This window comes from Arachis hypogaea, chromosome 7 (assembly GCF_003086295.3).
Source record: "Arachis hypogaea cultivar Tifrunner chromosome 7, arahy.Tifrunner.gnm2.J5K5, whole genome shotgun sequence".
Lineage (NCBI taxonomy): Eukaryota > Viridiplantae > Streptophyta > Magnoliopsida > Fabales > Fabaceae > Arachis > Arachis hypogaea.
Genome location: NC_092042.1, coordinates 61,888,526 through 61,908,011, shown reverse-complemented (window position 1 = coordinate 61,908,011; position 19,486 = coordinate 61,888,526). Strand labels below are relative to the sequence as shown.

The window sequence follows — 19,486 nt, the reverse complement described above, 5'->3', positions numbered from 1 at the left end:
TCATAGAAACAAATAGTTTATCAGTACCAATTTAGCATCAATCAATAAGTCAGTAACAGAATTAATTAATAGGCTTGAACAAGCCAGAGTAGTGAGCAAAGCCAATCAACCAAGAACAAGCACTAAGCACTGACAGAGCATCCAATTAACTCAAGCACAAAGTAAAAAAACAAAACAGCAACACATCACTTAATCAATAATCATCAATCAATGAAAAACAAAACACCGACAGTGAGTATTAAAAAATGATGATCACTAACCATCGAGGAACAAGCATGAAGAGGGTTTGGTTTCTGAACAGACAATAAAAAAAACGAAGAACAAGTACTAGCAGTGAGCATTGACCTTTGACGGACGACAGAGAGCGGTTGAGCGCAACGGACGACGGCGAACAGGCGACTGATGAGAGCGAACAGGGGATGGAGAGCGAACAGGTGACTGATGAGAGCGAACAGGGGATGGTGAGAGCGAATAGGTGATTGATGTTGAGCGCAACCGATAGCATGAAGGCGGAAGTTCTTGAGTGCGACAGAGGCGGCGGCAGCAGTCTCTCACTCTGACAGACAGCGACAAGATTGGGAGAGGCTAGGGTTTGCTTTCTTTTGGTGGAGGCTAAGGCATTTTGCTTATGACTAAGGAAGGAGTTGGAAAAGGGAGCCAAACGCATGCAATCCCTTTTTTCCTTTCAACAAAGGAAACGGCGTCGTTTGTTGGGAAACGGCGTCGTTTGTTGTGAAACGGACGGGTCTCGATCCGGTTTGACCGACCGATGTCCAGCCAGTTCAGTGGTTTGTGTCCGATTTCTAAAACAGCAATTTATGCTAATAAACCGAATCGCCTAAGCTACCGGTTTGACCGGCCAATCTAGTCTGGTATTCAGACCATTAATCACAACGCAGCTCAAGAAAAAAGACATAAATTTATAACAATAACAATTCCATTAATAATTCAGCATTCCAACATACATAACAATTCTATCCATCAACAATAATATAAGTCTCAATGAAAACATAAATCTAATGACATAGAACATAACATATCCATTCATAAGGTGGCTCCGAGAAGATGGCAACACTGTCTAGGCGAAGGTGGCGATGTTTGAAATGGAGACACTCGACGGTCGAGACTACTGGGTTGCCTGTATCTGGGTTTGTTGCATCTCTCCCAGCAAGACAGTTTAGTTAAGAACCTAAGATGCAGAATCACGGGTAGAGCGGGTTTTAAGGTAGCTTGGGTGGATTGGTTTCAATGCGTATTCTGATTTTTTCGTTTTGGGTCAACTTTGTTGGCACGAAGTCCTAAAAGAAAAAATGAAATTATATTTTAAATTAAAATTTAGTATTTAAAATAAAATACTATTATATCTTGGATTATAAATATTGTTACATTATTCATTTTTATTATTCAATTTTGACTAATTTAAATGAAATATTGTCTTTAATTTTAATTTTTAAATATGATCTTTAATTTTTTTTAAAATTTATTTAAATGGATCTAAATTCAAACTAACAAATTATAAATTTTTATGTATATTTTTAGAGTTGTATCTATTAATTTAAATTATATAGTATTTAATTTTATATTATAATTTAATATATCTTAAATAATACAAAAATATTTGTTAGTGATTTTTTATTTTTTATTTTGATGCTTTATTTAGTTAAAGAAATTTGCTTACTGGATCCTTAAGTTAAGTGACGGGTTATTAGGAGACAGTTCCGATAGTGAATCGGTGATTAGGATACCCGAGAAGTTGCTATTTAATTTTGAGTCACTATCTCTTCACAATTTGGTGTTATTCATTTATCTTGATATCTTACTGTATATTTCTAGCGTGGACTAATTTAAGAATAGGAGTATATTGGCACCGATACTTGATGTTGTAAGCGAAGTTAACAATCATGTCATATCTTTACTTTCTGGCAATGAAAAGGTTTACTTGAGGTGCTTAATGAAGACGATCACTTACAATCTGAATTATACACAATGTGTACAGAGTCGTTGAATGCATTGATTTATTCTGGTATTCCACAACACAAGTTAGTGCTTAAGATTGGTGTGCGTGTCATGCTTCTTCATAATATTGTCCAATCCAGTGGATTGTGCAACGGTACACGAATGCAAGTTAGGCGACTTGGTGATCATGTTATTGAATGCGTCATCTTAGCAGGACGAAACGTTGGTCAAGTTGTTTTTATTCCAAGAATGAACATGATCCCCAATAATGAAACCTTACCTATCATGTTTACTCAAAGGCAGTTTCCAATTGTGCTTTGCTTTGCAATGACCATAAATAAGTTCTAAGGATAGATACTCACAACTGTTGGTGTGTATTTTCTAAAGTTCGTTTTCACATATTATATTGCACTCTTTCGAGTTAATAGTATGTCTAGTCTTAAGATCTTGGTTATTAATTCTGATGAAAAAGCCTCAAATCATACCCTTAATATTGTGTACAGAAAGATTTTTGTCAATTTATTTCCTGTCGTTCAACTATTACTATAATATTCAACGTGGTTGATGCTATATGGGACTTAAAACTAGTATAATAAAAAAGAGGGAGAGTTAATTAACGCAAAATATGAACAACTGCACGACGTAAAAAGAGAAGATTTTCACCAAACAAAACAAATATCATTTTTGTAATTGTTCTTATATTTAATTTTTTTTAGTTTAACGATTTAATTAAAATATTTATTAATATTTCATTCGATTTATAATAATAAAATATATTGATTTTTATTTTTTAAATTAATATAAATTAAATTATTAATATTTTTTAATTTAAAAATTTTATTTTTATATTTATAAAAATTATATTTTTATATTTATAAATATTCATATCTCATAACGAATTAATTATAAGTATATCTCATTTACTATTTAAATAAGATATATTTTATTTACACCATAAATAATATAGATAATAAGAGGTAAAAATATAAATCGTGTTCAAATTAAATAAAATATTTATTTAAAAAAAATCTTTTTACAAACCCCAATGTACGAACAAAAAATAATGAGGGAATCCCTAATTCATTAGCCACCTGCGCTGCAACGTTCTCTCCGGCGATTAGAGTTCCAGCCACCTGCGCGCCGTGTAGCCACTTGTTTGCGTCCCTACCCGCTCGTGTTCGTGAACCTGCCCCTGTTCGCGTCGCTGCTCGTATCCGGCGTCCCTGTTGCTTGCTGATTTTGTGTTGTACGTCCCTGTTCTCGGTGGGGGGTTTTTTATTTTGATTCTGAGTTAATATTAATGACTTTAGGGTTCTGATTTTGTTTTGATTTGAGTTAATATTATTGAATATCCATCAATTTTTTCTGATTTAGTGATTTTGTTTTTTTTGGGCGAAAATTCCGTTGTAATTAACTTTATGTGAAAGTTGATAGCGATAGATAACAATTTAGTCACACCTGATAAATTATTTAATAATTTTTAATTATCCACTGCGTTTTCACCTTGTTTTAGTTTCTCATGTTTGGATCTGAATTTTAAATTTGATTATTTTGTGGTAATTTTTCTGCCTTAGAATTATGTCGGCTTTGAAAGAGCTTCTTCCTCCAGCAAAATCATCCTCAACAACTTACTATGATCACAGTAACGATCCATGGTTCAAGAAGAGATTCTCCTCTTCATCCGAGGAGGAAAAATCCACTGCCATCATACATAAGCCAGTGCCCCCTTATTTGAAACGTGCCGGTTTTGTTCCTCGCAAGGTGGAGGATTTTGGGGATGGTGGTGCCTTTCCTGAGATCCATGTTGCTCAGTACCCACTTGACATGGGAAGGAACAAATCCTCAAAGCCGGGTTCAAAGATCCTTCCAGTGACAGTTGATGCTCATGGGAATGTTGCATATGATGCAATAGTGAAGCAGAACGAGAATGCTAAGAAGATTGTATACACGCAACAGAAGGATCTCATACCAAAGATCCTGAAGAATGATGAGGACAGTGACATGGAAGATGATGAGGATGAGCAGAAGGAGATTGAGGAGACAACTCAGGAGACTAAGGCTGCACTTGAGAAGATAGTTAATGTGAGATTGAGTGCAGCACAGCCGAAAAATGTCCCCAAGCAGTCATCAGATACAAAGTATATTAAGTATAAGCCTTCCCAGCAGAATGCAGCTTTCAATTCCGGGGCGAAAGAGAGGGTTATTAGAATGGTTGAGATGCCAGTTGATCCATTGGAGCCTCCAAAATTCAAGCATAAGCGTGTTCCCAAGGCTTCCGGCTCCCCTCCGGTGCCAGTTATGCATTCCCCTCCGAGGCCAGTTACTGTGAAAGACCAGCAGGATTGGAAGATACCTCCTTGTATTTCTAATTGGAAGAATCCAAAAGGTTACACTATCCCTCTTGACAAGCGTCTTGCTGCTGATGGGAGAGGTCTTCAGGATGTTCAGATCAATGATAATTTTGCAAAGCTTTCAGAGGCATTATATGTTGCAGAGCAGAAGGCTAGAGAAGCAGTTGCAATGAGGTCCAAGGTTCAGAAGGAGATGCTTCTAAAGGAAAAGGAAAGGAAAGAACAGGAGCTGAGAGCTTTGGCTCAGAAAGCTCGTTCTGAGAGAACTGGTGTAGCCCCTCCGGCTGCTATTCCTGTTCCATCTGAGAGGAGCATCATGGATGATGCTGACATGGCAGTTGATTATGAGCAACCACATGAACATGAAAGGGAGAAGAACTATTCAAAGGAGACAAGAGAGGAAAGGGAGGAGCGGTTGCATAGGGAGAAAATTCGTGAGGAACGGCGAAGAGAAAGGGAGAGGGAGAGAAGATTAGAGGCTAAGGATGCTGCTATGGGAAAGAAAAGCAAGCTCACAAGAGACAGGGATCGTGATATAAGTGAGAAAGTTGCTCTTGGTATGGCTTCTACTAAGCCGGGTACCGAGGTCATGTATGATGAGAGGCTATTCAACCAGGAGAAAGGAATATCATCTGGGTTTGCCACTGATGATCAGTACAATGTTTATGACAAAGGCTTGTTCACTGCACAGCCAACACTCTCAACCCTCTATAGGCCAAAGAAGGATGTTGATAATGAGGTTTATGGTGGTGCAGACGAGCAGTTAGAGAAGATTAGGAAGACCGATCGCTTCAAGCCTGACAGAGGGTTTGCGGGGACTTCTGAAAGGCCAGGTCCAAGGGACAGGCCAGTTGAATTTGAAAATCAAGATGAAGCTGATCCATTTGGTCTGGATCAGTTCTTGACTGATGTAAAGAGTGGTAAGAAAGCCATGGAAAATGTTGGTAGCGGAGGAACATTGAGAGCAAGTGCTGGATCTTCTATGCGGGATGGTTATGAGGGTGGTTCTGGTAGGAATCGCATTGGATTTGAAAGAGGGCACTAAGTAGCTCAGTATCAAATGAGGTCAATTTCTGATGGCTGGTCGTCACTTTACGGAATACAAATGGTGGTTTGGGTTGTGTTAAAACTTGGAATTTTCTTGACACCCCCTGTTTGGGGGGAATGAAATGTTTCTGTACTCTGGTCCTAAATTGTGTATGGCTTTTGATCAAGTTATATGTTGAATGAATTGGAATGTTTTAAAGTATATCTTTGCCTATTGGTGGTAAGTAGTCTCTTACTAACTGCACCCTTTTATTTACAGTTTCATAAAATATATTTCCAGATAAAAAAATCTCTTAATATGTAATGGATGGAAAGTTTTTCCATTGGATGGTTCAAGTGTCAACATTGGATTGGCCACTGAATAGCAAATTTCTCACCACTTGGATATCCATTACATATTTTACATGGCCATAGTATCTACTGTCATGTTATGAGAGTATTGAAATCACTCTCCATGTTTTAGTAGAAGAAAAGCATACTATACATACATAAGCCACATTGGAAGTGCGTTATTGAAAGTCGTTTCATGGCAACCAACAGCAATACACATGCGTTTTAATATACTTTGCATATATATCATGGAATCATGTCCATGTCCTTTCCCATCATTCAAAAGTTTTGAACAACTGTGTGCTTTTAACTTTTGAATAGGTAGTGATAAATGGAGCAGCCAAGAAGACAAGACAAGCGGTAGTGTCAGCTATGACTGATCCCAAGCGAAAGTTGAAATTGAAGCAAATTATTCTGGGTCTTCAACAGTAAGTTTTATGGAGACCTTCAAGCAAATTCAGACCGATGAGATTTGCTCTTGCCTTTTAACTAAAGATCTTTGTTGGATGCTTATATATATTCTCTGACTGCATCCATTTCTTTATTCTTATTTGTTTCTCTTGTCTGTTACTAATGACATTGCAAAGGCAATATTTGAAGAGTGATTTGAGAGGTACTAATATAATAGTTTTGAAAATGAGATCAGTTTTTCCTGTGAGAATAGTGGTTGAAAGAGTAGATATGGGTGAAATGATGCAAGTGCAATTTGGTTTAAAATATGGAGGAGTTGCTGAAGTGCAAGGAAGAACTCCTTTTGAGGTTATGCCCGGTCTTATTCCATTTCTGGATTGCATCTTTCATGATGTAGGCTACTTTCCTACTGAATGCAGTGATTTTTTTATAACTTGGAAGAGCTGTTTTGTTTTTTTTGTTTTTTTGTTTTGTTTTTTTGATGTTTGAATGTCTTCATTTGTTATTGACATGTACTCTGACCGTTGTTGCATATATAGGATTGAGATGGTAATGCTAGAATGTTCATGGTATGTACTTTTGGACTTTTCCATTTGGAAGAACTTTGTTATATATGGGAGAAGAATCAAGGAAGTCAAGAGCTTAGTTCTAATGTGATTTGTAACTTGTAATACACTGTTAGGGTAATGAGCTTTGGTTCACAGGATATTTAAATTTGGTGGCTATATTTGTGTACAGAGTGAGGGCATGGTGAAGTAGCTTCCTGTAGCTAAAGATGATGATCACCGAACGTTTGCATTAACTTTCTTATTAATAATTAAATGAAAGATAATCTACATTATGGTGTCTATATTTTGTAATTTTGTGTACAAGTTATTACCCATCATAGTTTTTTATTGCGGATCGCGGCTCATGGCGGTGAGACAAAAATCTCCCATAAAATAATAGCGGAAATAATAGCGGATGACGTCGTGGAAAATGACAGATTACCTAAAAGAGGTATATATATGTAAAAAAAAAAACATACAGAAAAAATTGCAAATATGATAAATAAACTATAAAATTTAATTTATATAATCATTTTTCTAGTCACAAGACATCCAATTAATTCGGCAAATATAATAGCAAATTTAGCAAATAAATATAAGACAGAAAAATAAAAACTAAAAACTAAAAAAAAAAGATTAAAGTCATTGTGTTATCGTGTCTTTAAACTAACAGATGATGAAATAAATTATTTAAATTTTAGCTCTCATTAATTTCACCCAGATTAACACAATTATTATCGTAATTATTTTTCAGATACAAGCGTTTTTCTCATACAAGTCTTTACAAGTAATTTATATTCACGCGCTTCTCCAAAAATGTGTAGTTACTGCACCTTCTTCTTCTTCTTCTTCTTGTTACTGCAGGTTCTTTGTTATTTTTCTTTTTCGTTATCGTCGTCATCAACACCACCTCTTCTTTCTTCTTCTTTTTTTTATTGGAATTTCTTCTCCTTTCTTTTTCTCTTACTCCTCCATCATCAGTTATCTCGTTGTTGAAGATAATGAATAATTCATGTTCAGATTGTTAATTGAACCAGAACGAAATTGATTATTATTTTGAATCCAATCAAGTGGCTGAGGTGTGGTTCAATTCAAAAGAAAAAATATAGCATTAGAAGAAATATTTTTCTGTATTTACAGCAAATTTGGATGTAACACGAAGATATTTGAGTGTATTTTAAGGAATTTTGGGAATATTTTTATTCTGATAAGTTCTATATAATTCAAAATTCTTCCTCTTCCTCCTTCTCATCTTTTACTTTTTTTTTCTTTCATCATCATCACCATTTTCTTCTTTTTTCTTATTCATCTTTTTCTTTTTGTTTTACCTTTTCAAGTTTCTTGTTGTTTTACTCTTTTAACAAGAATAAAAACAAAAAAATCAAGCAAAGAAAAAGAAGAAACACATAATGCTGCAAAATTACTTGAAAGTGAATGAACTTACATTCATTTAACTAAAAGAAAGAAAGAAATAAGAAAAAAAGAAAAAAATGCAGCATTAGAGGAAACAATTTTCTGTATTTGCAGCAAATTTGGGTGTAACACGAAGATATTTGGGTGTATTTTAAGGAATTTTGGGTGTATTTTTATTCCGATAAGTTCTGCATAATTCAAAACTCTTTCTCTTCCTCAGCTTCATCTTCTGCTGCTTCTTTTTTTATCATCATCAGCATTTTCTTCTTTTTTTTCTTATTCATTTTTTTGTTTTACCTTTTCAAATTTCTTCTTGTTTTACTCTTTTAACAAGAATAATATATATATATATATATATATATATATATATATATATATATATATATATATATATATATATATATATATATATATATATATATATATAAACAAAGAAGAAGAAACACATAATGCTGTAAAATTACTTGGAAGAGGATGAACTTACATTCATTTAACTAAAAGAAAGAAAGAAATAAGGAAAAAAAGAAGAAAAAAATGCAGCATTAGAGGAAATATTTTTCTGTATTTGCAGCAAATTTAGGAGTAACACAAAGATATTTGGGTATATTTTAAGAAATTTTGGGTGTATTTTTATTCTAATAAGTTCTGCATAATAAAAAAATACTCTTTCTCTTCCTCCTTCTCATCTTCTACTTCTTCTTCTTCCTCATCTTCTTATTTCATTTTCTTATAATTCTTCTTGAGAAAAAAAATCAAAGAAAAAAAAAAATACATAACGTTGCAAAATCAATAAAAAGAGGAGGAGGAAAAAATGCAGCAACAACAACAATAATAAAAAAACGACGATGAAGATGAAACACGCGAAGAAAAAGGAGGAGAAACGCAAAGAAGAAGGAGAAGAAAAAGGAGAAGAAGAAGGAAGAGGAGGAGGAGAAGGAAGAACGTGAAGAAGAAGAAGCGTCTTTCCATAATGGTGAGTGAGAGCGCGCTTTGGAAACGGTTGAGTGATGCACGTGTTATCACGCTTCAGTGGGTGAATGTAGTTTTTGTTAGGCTTGACCCAACTTATAAGAACTTGTAAGGCAAAAATGCTTGTATATGTAGCATAACTCTTATTATCGTGCCCCTATGTCCCCTCATCATCATCTGATTCAGGGGTTGGTGTGGAAGTTGACATAGTGAACTGAACTGAATGGATAAAAAATTGGAGGAAGAGAGGTTTATGACGGTGAATTAAACAGAAAAAAAAGAACGTATGTAACTACGAACCAAAAAAAGACAAAATTGTGGTGATGAGTGGCGACAACAACCAGCGACAACGACGATGACGATGGGTAGCGGCAAATAGCGATGGGTAGCGGCGAAGATCTGCAGCGACGGGAGACAGAGAAGAAAGAACAAAGACAGAGAGACGTTTTAACGTGAATAAGAGAAGAAGAGAAATTTTTGAATAACACTGACTGATTATGGTTACATTGTATCACATAGGGTTTCTTAATTTACCCAATTACCCTCAAAAAAATTTTTAAATCCAAAAAAACCTGCCATTTTTGCCATTTTCATGGCGTTTCGCCATGGCGCCACCGCAAATGCAGCTGCCTTTTCATCTGCCCTGAAAACCACGTCGCGGTGGTCTCTGTACGGCAACGAGGCCAAATTCCCCCACGTCATACCATTATGGCGCTGCCATATCCGATATTTCAAAACACTGTTACTCATGCTTTTGGTGCTGCAGCTGCACATAACAGAAGAGGTGATTTAGGAAGCTTGCTAAATTTCTGCAATTGTCAAGGAGGTCCCTAACAGATCGCTCCCTTCCTTCTTCGATCAAAGCACCTGTTCCGTTACGTAATGTCTCTTCTCTGGTTCTCCCTGTAAAACCAATCTTAATATATTTGGGCTGAAAGAATCACAATTAGTAAGATACATAGATGATTCTGGGTCAATACAAAAACAATTGGAAAAGTCTAAAATTAGGATAGAAAAATTTGTAAAAGATTTGAGACACACGAAGAAAATTTGTCAAACATGAGGATCTGAATTTGATATTAGATTGCATATTAGATTGCAGATGTTGGCCGCTAATATCATCAAGTAATTTCAGGATTTGCTTAATGATTGTTTAATTAGGGGTTTTTACTTAAAAACTAGGCTGGACGTTGAATTGGATGAAGATTTAGGTGCAGTTATTTTTATTTAAAGTTAATAATTAAAAATTATTAGATAATTTAGTATATTTAACTAAATTATTATTTAATAATTTTTAATTGCACAAAAAGATAACTGGACGTAAATTTTTACGGTTACACTGGTCCGCCAAGATTTGTTTTCCTTCTCGCGGGCTGAATACGTATATTGCAATAAAGTATCGTTGTACTAGTTAAAAAGGTGTTAAAACATATAATTTTAAGCTGAACATAAATTAAATATAATTATAAATACGGGTGAATTTTGTAGTGCCACTCACAAATTGGTGGCATCGTGGCTTCTTGCTAGTTTATGATGCACCAGCAATTTTGTAGTGACTAAAATGTGAAATTGTATGTTAAATTATTTTTTAGCTAAAATTGTGATAAGAATTTTATTTTAGCAAGAGAAATAAACATAACTCTAATCTCTTTAGAGGTCTAACCCCTGTCATTGCTCACCCTTTGTTTGATTGCATTTTTGTTTATCTTGTTTTGCTTAGGCAGAAATTTTGTTTATTTAGATGTAGATTAGAATGAATTTGTTAAAAAAATTATTTCATTCTAAATTATTTGTTTTAACATTTGTTACAAATGAAAGCTTGAATCAAGCTTCAATGGTGGAACCTACACCTTGTTATTGTTGCTCAGAAAAACTCAAAAAAAGTTTTGGTCGAGATACATTTGAATAGTACATGTGTTTCATAGAGTATTTAGAGGCAAATCCATAGTCACTAAGAACATGGAAAATTATGGCTAAATAAAGGAGATATGGATGTTGGTCCGTTTTTTATTGGGTGGGTCACAAATAAGATCTAATCACTCATCCAAAGGTTGAAGATGATGGTGCTAGCGTGTGGAGCACGCAGATATCCATTTTAAACTCGATATTTAGACTTTTTTGCCAAAATTAAATCCTAAATTATTAGTAAAATTTATTTAATTTTTCAAATATCAAAATATGTCTTTGGGTATTTTAATGTTTTAAAATTGGTTAAAATTATATAATACTGTTTTGAGTGTTACTTGAAATTGTGATTTGCACCTAAATGTAAAGTTTAAGCTTCTTTTGATGTTATGTCCAACACTTTCTGGTGCTAAGGTACTGCCGTCCGATATCTTGGTGAAGGTAAGGGTGGTACCTGTAAAGAAATTGGCCATAGATGTCCGACTTCAAGGTTGTTTGCTCAGCCTCCAGCTCCGACTTAGACTCCTTCAAGCTGGCAACTTTAACCTCTTGCAAAGTTTCTGTTTAAATTTGAATGATTTCTTTTACTTGATAGTCTTTTTAAATGATTTTGACTTGAAAAGCTAAAATAATTTTGACTTGAGAATACACATACTACCATAGTTGTAAGAATCGGATCGGACCGACTGGTGCACAAAATTGTTATCACATTTTTTACAACTCCGCACAACTAACTAGCAAGTGCACTGGGTCGTCCAAGTAATACGTTACGTGAGTAAGGGTCGATCCCACGGAGATTGTCGGCTTGAAGCAAGCTATGATCATCTTGTAAATCTCAGTCAGGCGGATTTAAATGGTTATGAGGTTTTGATAATTAACAGATAAATAAGACATGAAATAAAATAGAGATACTTATGTAATTCATTGGCGGGAATTTCAGATAAGCGTTTGGAGATGCTTTGTTACTTCTGAACCTCTGCTTTCCTATTGCTTCCATCCAATCATGCGCACTCCTTTCCATGGCAACCTGTAAGTTGGTGGATCACCGTTGTCAATGGCTACCATCCGTCCTCTCAGTGAAAATGGTCCGGCTACGGTTCTCACCGTAGGGCTAATCATCTGTCGGTTCTCACTTGTGTCGGAATAAGATCCATTGATCCTTTTGCACACTATCACTGCGTCCAACAGTCGCGAGTTTGAAGCTCGTCACAGTCATCCCCTTCCAGATCCTACTCGGAATACCACAGACAAGGTTTAGACTTTCCGGATCTCAGAAATGCTGCCAATTGTTTCTATCCTATACCACGAAGGTTTTAATCTCACTGATTTGAATGCTCTGTTGTCAGGAGATGCTAGTCAAACGCATGGATCAGAGACCCAAGAGAATGTACTCCAGCTGGCATCCAATGACTACGTTGAACATCATGTAGACCGCTTGTGGTTGTCAGGCACGCGGATCTTGGCTAAGCGAGTACTGAAGATAGTGGTGATTGTCACGGGTCACCCCTTCAGTCTGAATTAACTGAATTAAGTATAAGAGTATATCTTAGAGAAGAAGTAGGCGTGACTTGAAGGAAAACAATAGTACTTGCATTAATTCATGAGGAACAGCAGAGCTCCTCACTTTAATCTATGAGGTGTAGAAACTCCGCCGTTGAAAATACATAAGAAAAAAAGGTTTAGGCATGGCCGAATGGCCAGCCTCCCAAATGGGATAAGAATTCGAAAACAAGGGAAGAAGACCCCAATACAATAGTAAAAAGTGCTATTTATACTAAACTAGTTACTAGGGTTTACAGAAAATGAGTAGATAGTGCAGAAATCCACTTCCTGGGTCCACTTGGTGTGTGTTTTGGCTGAGCTTTGAAGCTTTCACATGCATAGGCTATCCTTGGAGTTAAATGCCATCTTGGGTGCTAGTTTGGGCATTTAACTCCAGCTTTAGTGCCAGTTCTGGCATTTTACGGTAGAAAAGAGTCTCTGGTGGGCGTTTGGACGCCAGTTTAGGCCATCAAATCTCAGAAAAAGTATGAACTATTATACATTTCTGGAAAGCCCAAGATGTCTACTTTCCAACGAAATTAAGAGCGTGCCAATTGGGCTTCTGTAGCTCTAGAAAATCCACTTTGAGTTTAGGGAGGTCAGAATCCAACAACATCTGCAGTCTTTTCTCAGCCTCTGAATCAGATTTTTGCTCAGGTCCCTCAATTTCAGCCAAAAAATATCTAAAATCATAGAAAAACACACAAACTCATAGTAAAGTCCAGAAATGTGAATTTTGCATAAAAACTAACTAAAATATACTAAAAAGTAACTAAAATATACTAGAAACTACCTAAAAACAATGCCAAAAGCGTATATATTATCCGCTCATCACAACACCAAACTTAAATTGTTGCTTGTCCCCAAGCAACTGAAAATAAAATAGGATAAAAAGAAGAGAATATACAATAAATCCCAAAATATCAATGAAGCTTAGTTCTAATTAGATGAGCGGGACTTGTAGCTTTTTGCTTTTGAACAGTTTTGGCATCTCACTTTATCCTTTGAAATTCAGAATGATTGGCATCTATAGGAACTCAGAATTAATATAGTGTTATTGATTCTCCTAGTTCAGTATATTGATTCTTGAACACAGCTACTTATGAGTCTTGGCCGTGACCCTAAGCATCTTGTTTTCCAGTATTACCGCCGGATACATAAATGCCACAGACACATAACTGGGTGAACCTTTTCAGATTGTGACTCAGCTTTGCTAGAGTCCCCAGTTAGAGGTGTCCAGAGTTCTTAAGCACACTCTTTTACTTTGGATCACGACTTTAACCACTCAATCCCAAGCTTTTCACTTGGACCTTCATGACACAAGCACATGGTCAGGGACAGCTTGATTTAGCCGCTTAGGCCAGGATTTTATTCCTTTTGGCCCTCCTATCCACTGATGCTCAAAGCCTTGGATCCTTTTTACCTTGTCTTTTGGTTTAAAGGGATATTGGTTTTTTTCTGCTTGCTTTTTCTTTTTCTTTCTTTTTTTTGCCACTTTTTTTTCCCAAGCTTTGTATTTTTCATTTCTTTTTCTTGATTTAAGAATCAATTTTATGATTTTTTAGATTATCAATAACATTTCTCTTTTTCATTATTCTTTCAAAAGCCAACAATTTTAACATTTATAAACTTTACTATAAAAAATATGCACTGTTCAAGTATTCATTCAGAAAATAAAAAGTATTGCCACCACATCAAAATAATTAAACTAATTTCAAGATAGAATTCAAAATTCGTGTACTTCTTGTTCTTTGGCAATATGAAACATTTTTCATTTAAGAAAGGTGAAGGATTCATGGGACATTCATAGCTTTAAGGCATAAACACTAGACACTAATGATCATGTAATAAAGACACAAACATAGACAAAACATAAGGCATAAGAAATGAAAAATAGAAAAACAAATAACAAGAAAATTAAAGAATGGGTCCACCTTAGTGATGGCGGCTAGTTCTTCCTCTTGAAGATCCTATGGAGTGCTTTATCTCCTTAATATCTCTTCCTTGCCTTTGTTACTCCTCCCTCATGGCTCTTTGGTCCTCTCTAATTTCATAGAGGACAATGGAGTACTTTTAGTGCTCCATCCTTAGTTGCTCAATGTTGGAACTCAAATCTCCTAAAGAGATGTTGAATTGCTCCCAATAGTTGTGTGGAGGAAAGTACATCCCTTGAGGCATCTTAGGGATTTCTTGATGAGGGACTTCCTCATGCTCTTGTTGAGATCTGTGAGTGGACTCTCTTGTTTGCTCCATCCTCTTTTTAGTGATGGGCTTGTCCTCTTCAATGAGGATGTCTTTCTCTATGACAATTCTGGTTAAATTGCATAGGTGACAGATGAGATGAGGAAAGGCTAACCTTGCCAAAATGGAGGACTTGTTAGCCACCTTGTATAGTTCTAGAGGTATGATCTCATGAACTTCCACTTCCTCTCCAATCATGATGCTATGGATCATGATAGCCCAATCCACAGTTACTTTGGATCGGTTGCTAGTAGGAATGATAGAGCATTGGATGACCTCTAACCATCCTCTAGCCTTGGGTTTGAGGTCAAGCCTTCTCAGTTAAATCGGCTTGCCTTTGGAGTCTCTCTTCCATTGGTTCTTTCTTCACAGATGTCCATGAGGACTTGGTCCAACCTTTGATCAAAGTTGACCCTTCTTATGAAAGGATGAAGATCTCCTTGCATCATTGGCAAGTTGAATGTCAACCTCACATTTTCCAGACTGAAATCTAAGTATTTCCCCCGAACCATTGTGAGCCAATTCTTTGGGTTTGGGTTCATACTTTGATCATGGTTCTTAGTGATTCATGCATTAGCATAGAACTCTTGAACCATTAATATTCTGACTTGTTGGATGGCGTTGGTGAGAGCTTCCCAACCTCTTCTCCGAATTTCTTGTCAGATCTCCGGATATTTGCTCTTTTTAAGCTTGAAGCGGACCTCGGGGATCACCTTTTTCTTGGCCACAACCTCATAGAAGTAGTATTAATGGATATTTGAGTTGAATCTCTCCATCTCTCATGACTCGGAGGTGGAAGCAATTGCCTTCCCTTTCCTTTTTCTGGAGGTTTCTCCGGTCTTAGGTGCCATTAATGGTTATGGAAAACCAAAAAGCTTTTTTCCCACCAAACTTAAAAGGTTTTCTCGTCCTTGAGAAAAAGAAGAAAGAAAGGAGTAGAAGAAGAAGAAATAGAGGAGATGGAGGTGGAGGAGTGGTTCGGCCAAGGGGGGGTTTGGAGTGTTTGTGATGTGTGAAAATGAAGAAGTAAGGAGGGGTATATATAGGGTAAGGGGGAGAGGGAATCCGTGTGATAGGTGTTGGGATTGGGAGAGAAATGGTTTGAATTTGAGTGGGTGGGGGGTAGGTGGGTTGTATGATGGGAAATAGTAGATGGATGTGAGTGGTGAAGATGTTATGGGGAAGAGGGTAGGATTTGATAGGTGAATGGTGTTTGGGGAAGGGTGTTATGGAAAGGTATGAAGAGGAGTGAGAATGAGTTGGGATAGGTAGGGATCCTATAGGGTCCACAGATCTTGAGGTATCAAGGATTTCTCATTCCTGCACCTTTTTGGCGTTTAAACGCCCTCTGTGTGGCATTTCTGGCGTTAAACGCCAAACTGCTGCCCATTTCTGGCATTAAACGCCAGTCTGGCTGCCAGTTCTGGCGTTTAACGCCAGCCTCACACCCTTTTCTGGTGTTAAACGCTAGTCTGTGTGCCATTTATGGCATTTAACGCCCAGAATGGTGCCAGACTGGGCGTTAAACGCCCAATTTGCTAACCTTAAATGCCAGTAAGCTCGTCCTTCAGGGTGTGCTATTTTTATGCTATTTTTGATTCCTGCTTTAATTCTGCAGCTGTTTTTGTGACTTTACATGATCATCAACCTAAAGAATACATAGACGAACACTAGAAAATAAAAATGAGAAAGTAATTAATATAGATAAATAAAATTGGGTTGCCTCCCAATAAGCGCTTCTTTAATGTCAATAGCTTGACAGGAAGCTCTTACAAAGCTTCACAGATGCTCAGAGCATGATTGTGACCTCCCAACACCAAACTTAGAAGTTGAGTGTGGGGGCTCTGTCTGACTCTATATTGAGAGAAGCTTTTCATGCTTCTTCTCTATGTCTACAGAAGAAGATCCTTGAGTCTTGAACACAAGGTAGTCCTCATTCAATTGAAGGACTAACTCTCCTCTGTCTACATCAATCACAGCCCTTGCTGTGGCTAGGAAGGACCTTCCAAGGATGATGGATTCATCCTCATCCCTCCCAGTGTCTAGGATTATGAAGTCAGCAGGGACGTAAAGGCCTTCAACCTTCACTAAGACATCCTCTACAAGTCCATAAGCCTGTTTTATTGATTTGTCTGTCATCTCTAGTGAGATTCTTGCAGCTTGTACCTCAAAGATTCCTAGTTTTTCCATTACAGAGAGTGGCATGAGGTTGATACCTGACCCCAGGTCACACAGAGCCTTTTCAAAGGTCATGGTGCCTATGGTGCAAGGTATTAAGAACTTTTCGGGATCCGGTTTCTTTTGAGGCAATGACTGCTGAATCCATGTATTCAGTTTATTGATGAGCGATGAAGGTTCATCCTCCCAAGTCTCATTACCAAATAACTTGGCATTCAACTTCATGATTGCTCCCAGATACTGAGCAACTTGCTTTTCAATAATGACTTCACCCTCTTCAGAGGAAGAATATTCATAAGAGCTCATGAATGGAAGTAGTAAGGTCAGTGGAATCTCTATGGTCTCTGTATGAGCCTCAGATTCCTTTAGTTCCTCAATAGGAAACTCCTTATTGGTCAGTGGACGTCCCTTGAGGTCTTCCTCACTGGGAATCACTGCCTTTTCACTCTCTCCAGGTTCAGCCATTTTGGTTATAGTTATGGCCTTGCACTCTCTTTTGGGATTCTCTTTTGTATTGCTTGGGAGAGTACTAGGAGGAGTTTCAACAACTCTTTTACTCAGCTGACCTACTTGTGCCTCTAAATTTCTGATAGAGGACATTGTTTCATTCATGAAACTGAGAGTGGTCTTAGATAGATCAGAGACTATGTTTGCTAAGCCAGAGAGGCTCTACTCAGAATTCTCTGTCTACTGCTGAGAAGATGATGGAAAAGGTTTGCTATTGCCAAACCTATTTCTCCCACCATTATTGTTGTTGAAGCCTTGTTGAGGCTTCTGTTGATCCTTCCATGAGAAATTTGGATGATTCCTCCATGAAGGATTATAGGTGTTTCCATAGGATTCTCCCATGTAATTCACTTCTTCCATTGTAGGATTCTCAGGGTCATTAGCTTCTCCTTCAGAGGAGGCTTCTTTAGCACTGCCGGATGCAGCTTGTAATCCAGTCAGATTCTGAGAAATCATGTTGACTTGCTGAGTCAATATTTTATTTTGAGCCAATATGGCATTCAGAGTATCAATCTCAAGAACTCCTTTCTTCTGAGTCATCCCATTATTCACAGGATTTCTTTCAGAAGTATATATGAACTGGTTATTTGCAACCATCTCAATGAGTTCCTGGGCTTTTGCAGGGGTTTTCAGATGAAGAGATCCATCAGGAAAATGGTCCAATGACATCTTGGACAATTCAGACAGACCATCATATAATATGCATATGATGCTCCATTCTGGAAGCATATCAGAAGGACACCTTTTGGTTAATTGCTTGTATCTTTCTCAAGCTTCATAGATGGATTCACCTTCCTTCTGTTTGAAGGTATGGACTTCCACTCTAAGCTTGCTCATCTTTTGAGGTGGAAAGAATTTGGTCAAGAAAGCATTGACCAACATGTCCCAAGAGTTCAGGCTTTCTCTAGGTTGTGAGTCCAACCATGTTCTAGCTCTATCTCTCACAGCAAAGGAGAAAAAGCATAAGTCTGTAGACCTCGAGATCAACCCCATTGGTCTTAACAGTATCACATATTTGCAAGAATTTAGCTAAGAACTGATTAGGATCTTCCGATGGAAGTCTATGAAATTTGCAATTCTGCTGCATTAGAGAAACTAATTGAGGCTTAAACTCAAAGTTGTTTGCTCCAATGGCAAGAATTGAGATGCTTCTTCCATAGAAGTTGGAAGTTGGTACAATATAGTCACCAAGCATCTTCTTTGCATCTCTAGCATTATTTTTGGGTTCGGTTGCCATGTCTGCTTCATTTTCAAAATTCTCTGTAAGGTCCTCTCCGGAGTGTTGTGCTTTAACTTTTCTTAGCTTCTTCTTCAGAGTCCTTTCAGGTTCAGGATCAGCTTCAACAAGAATGCTTTTATCCCTATTTCTGCTCATATGAAAAAGAAGAGAACAAAAGGGAGTAGTGAAATCCTCTATGTCACAGTATAGAGATTCCTTAATGTGTCAGAAGAAAAGAAGAATAGAGGAATGAGGTAGAGAGAGAATAAGAAGAATTCGAACGCAGAGGGAGAGAGAGAGGGTTCGAATTATAAGTAGAAGAGAAATGTTAGCAAATAAATAGAAAGAGATGAGAGAGAGAGAGTTTTCGAAAATTAAAACTAAAATAATTAGTTAATAAAAAAGATTTTTGAAAACGTGGTTAGTGATTTTTGAAAATTAGAAGTGGAAAAAGTGGTTAGGTGGTTTTGAAAAAGATAAGAAATAGTAATTAGTTGAAAAAGATTTGAAAATAATTTTGAAAAGATAAGAAGTTAGAAAAAGATTTTGAAATCAAAATTTAAAAAGATATGATTGAAAAAGATATGATTTTAAAAAGATATGATTGAGAAGATATGATTAAAAAAGATTTGATTTTTAAAATTGATGACTTGACTAACAAGAAACTAAAAGATATGATTCTAGAATTTAAAGATTGATCATTTCTTAACAAGAAAGTAACAAACTTAAAATTTTTGAACCAAAACATTAATTGTTAGCAAGGATTTTTGAAAATGTGGAAAGATAAGATTTTAAAATTATGAATTAAAACATGAAAATTTGAAAAAAATTTGAATTGGAAATGAAATTACCTCCCTTGTGTCATCTTG

General features: G+C 36.5%; 1 protein-coding gene and 1 non-coding gene across 3 annotated transcripts; both read left to right on the top strand.

The window, feature by feature from the left end:
* The first annotated feature begins 2,930 nt into the window (after positions 1-2,930).
* On the top strand, positions 2,931-5,556 carry LOC112703221 (SNW/SKI-interacting protein A). Of its 2 annotated transcripts, none has more exons than XM_025754575.3 (2): positions 2,931-3,219; positions 3,531-5,556. In XM_025754575.3, exon 2 carries the CDS (start codon positions 3,535-3,537, stop codon positions 5,350-5,352), a length of 1,818 nt encoding a protein of 605 aa, XP_025610360.1. In that variant the 5' UTR covers positions 2,931-3,219; positions 3,531-3,534; the 3' UTR covers positions 5,353-5,556. The 2 variants fall into 2 exon arrangements, with proteins under 2 accessions (XP_025610360.1, XP_025610358.1); XM_025754573.3 differs by having other exon boundaries at positions 2,960-3,202.
* A 12,565-nt stretch (positions 5,557-18,121) lies between these two features.
* Positions 18,122-18,229, top strand: LOC112704532 (small nucleolar RNA R71). The gene has a single exon (XR_003155153.1). It is a non-coding gene; the product is annotated as a small nucleolar RNA R71 (small nucleolar RNA).
* Positions 18,230-19,486: the final 1,257 nt, after the last annotated feature.

What these genes read in the sequence shown, in the direction of transcription:
- LOC112703221 (XM_025754575.3), top strand. Translation starts at nt 3,535, where the DNA reads ATGTCGGCTTTGAAAGAGCTTCTTCCTCCAGCAAAATCATCCTCAACA.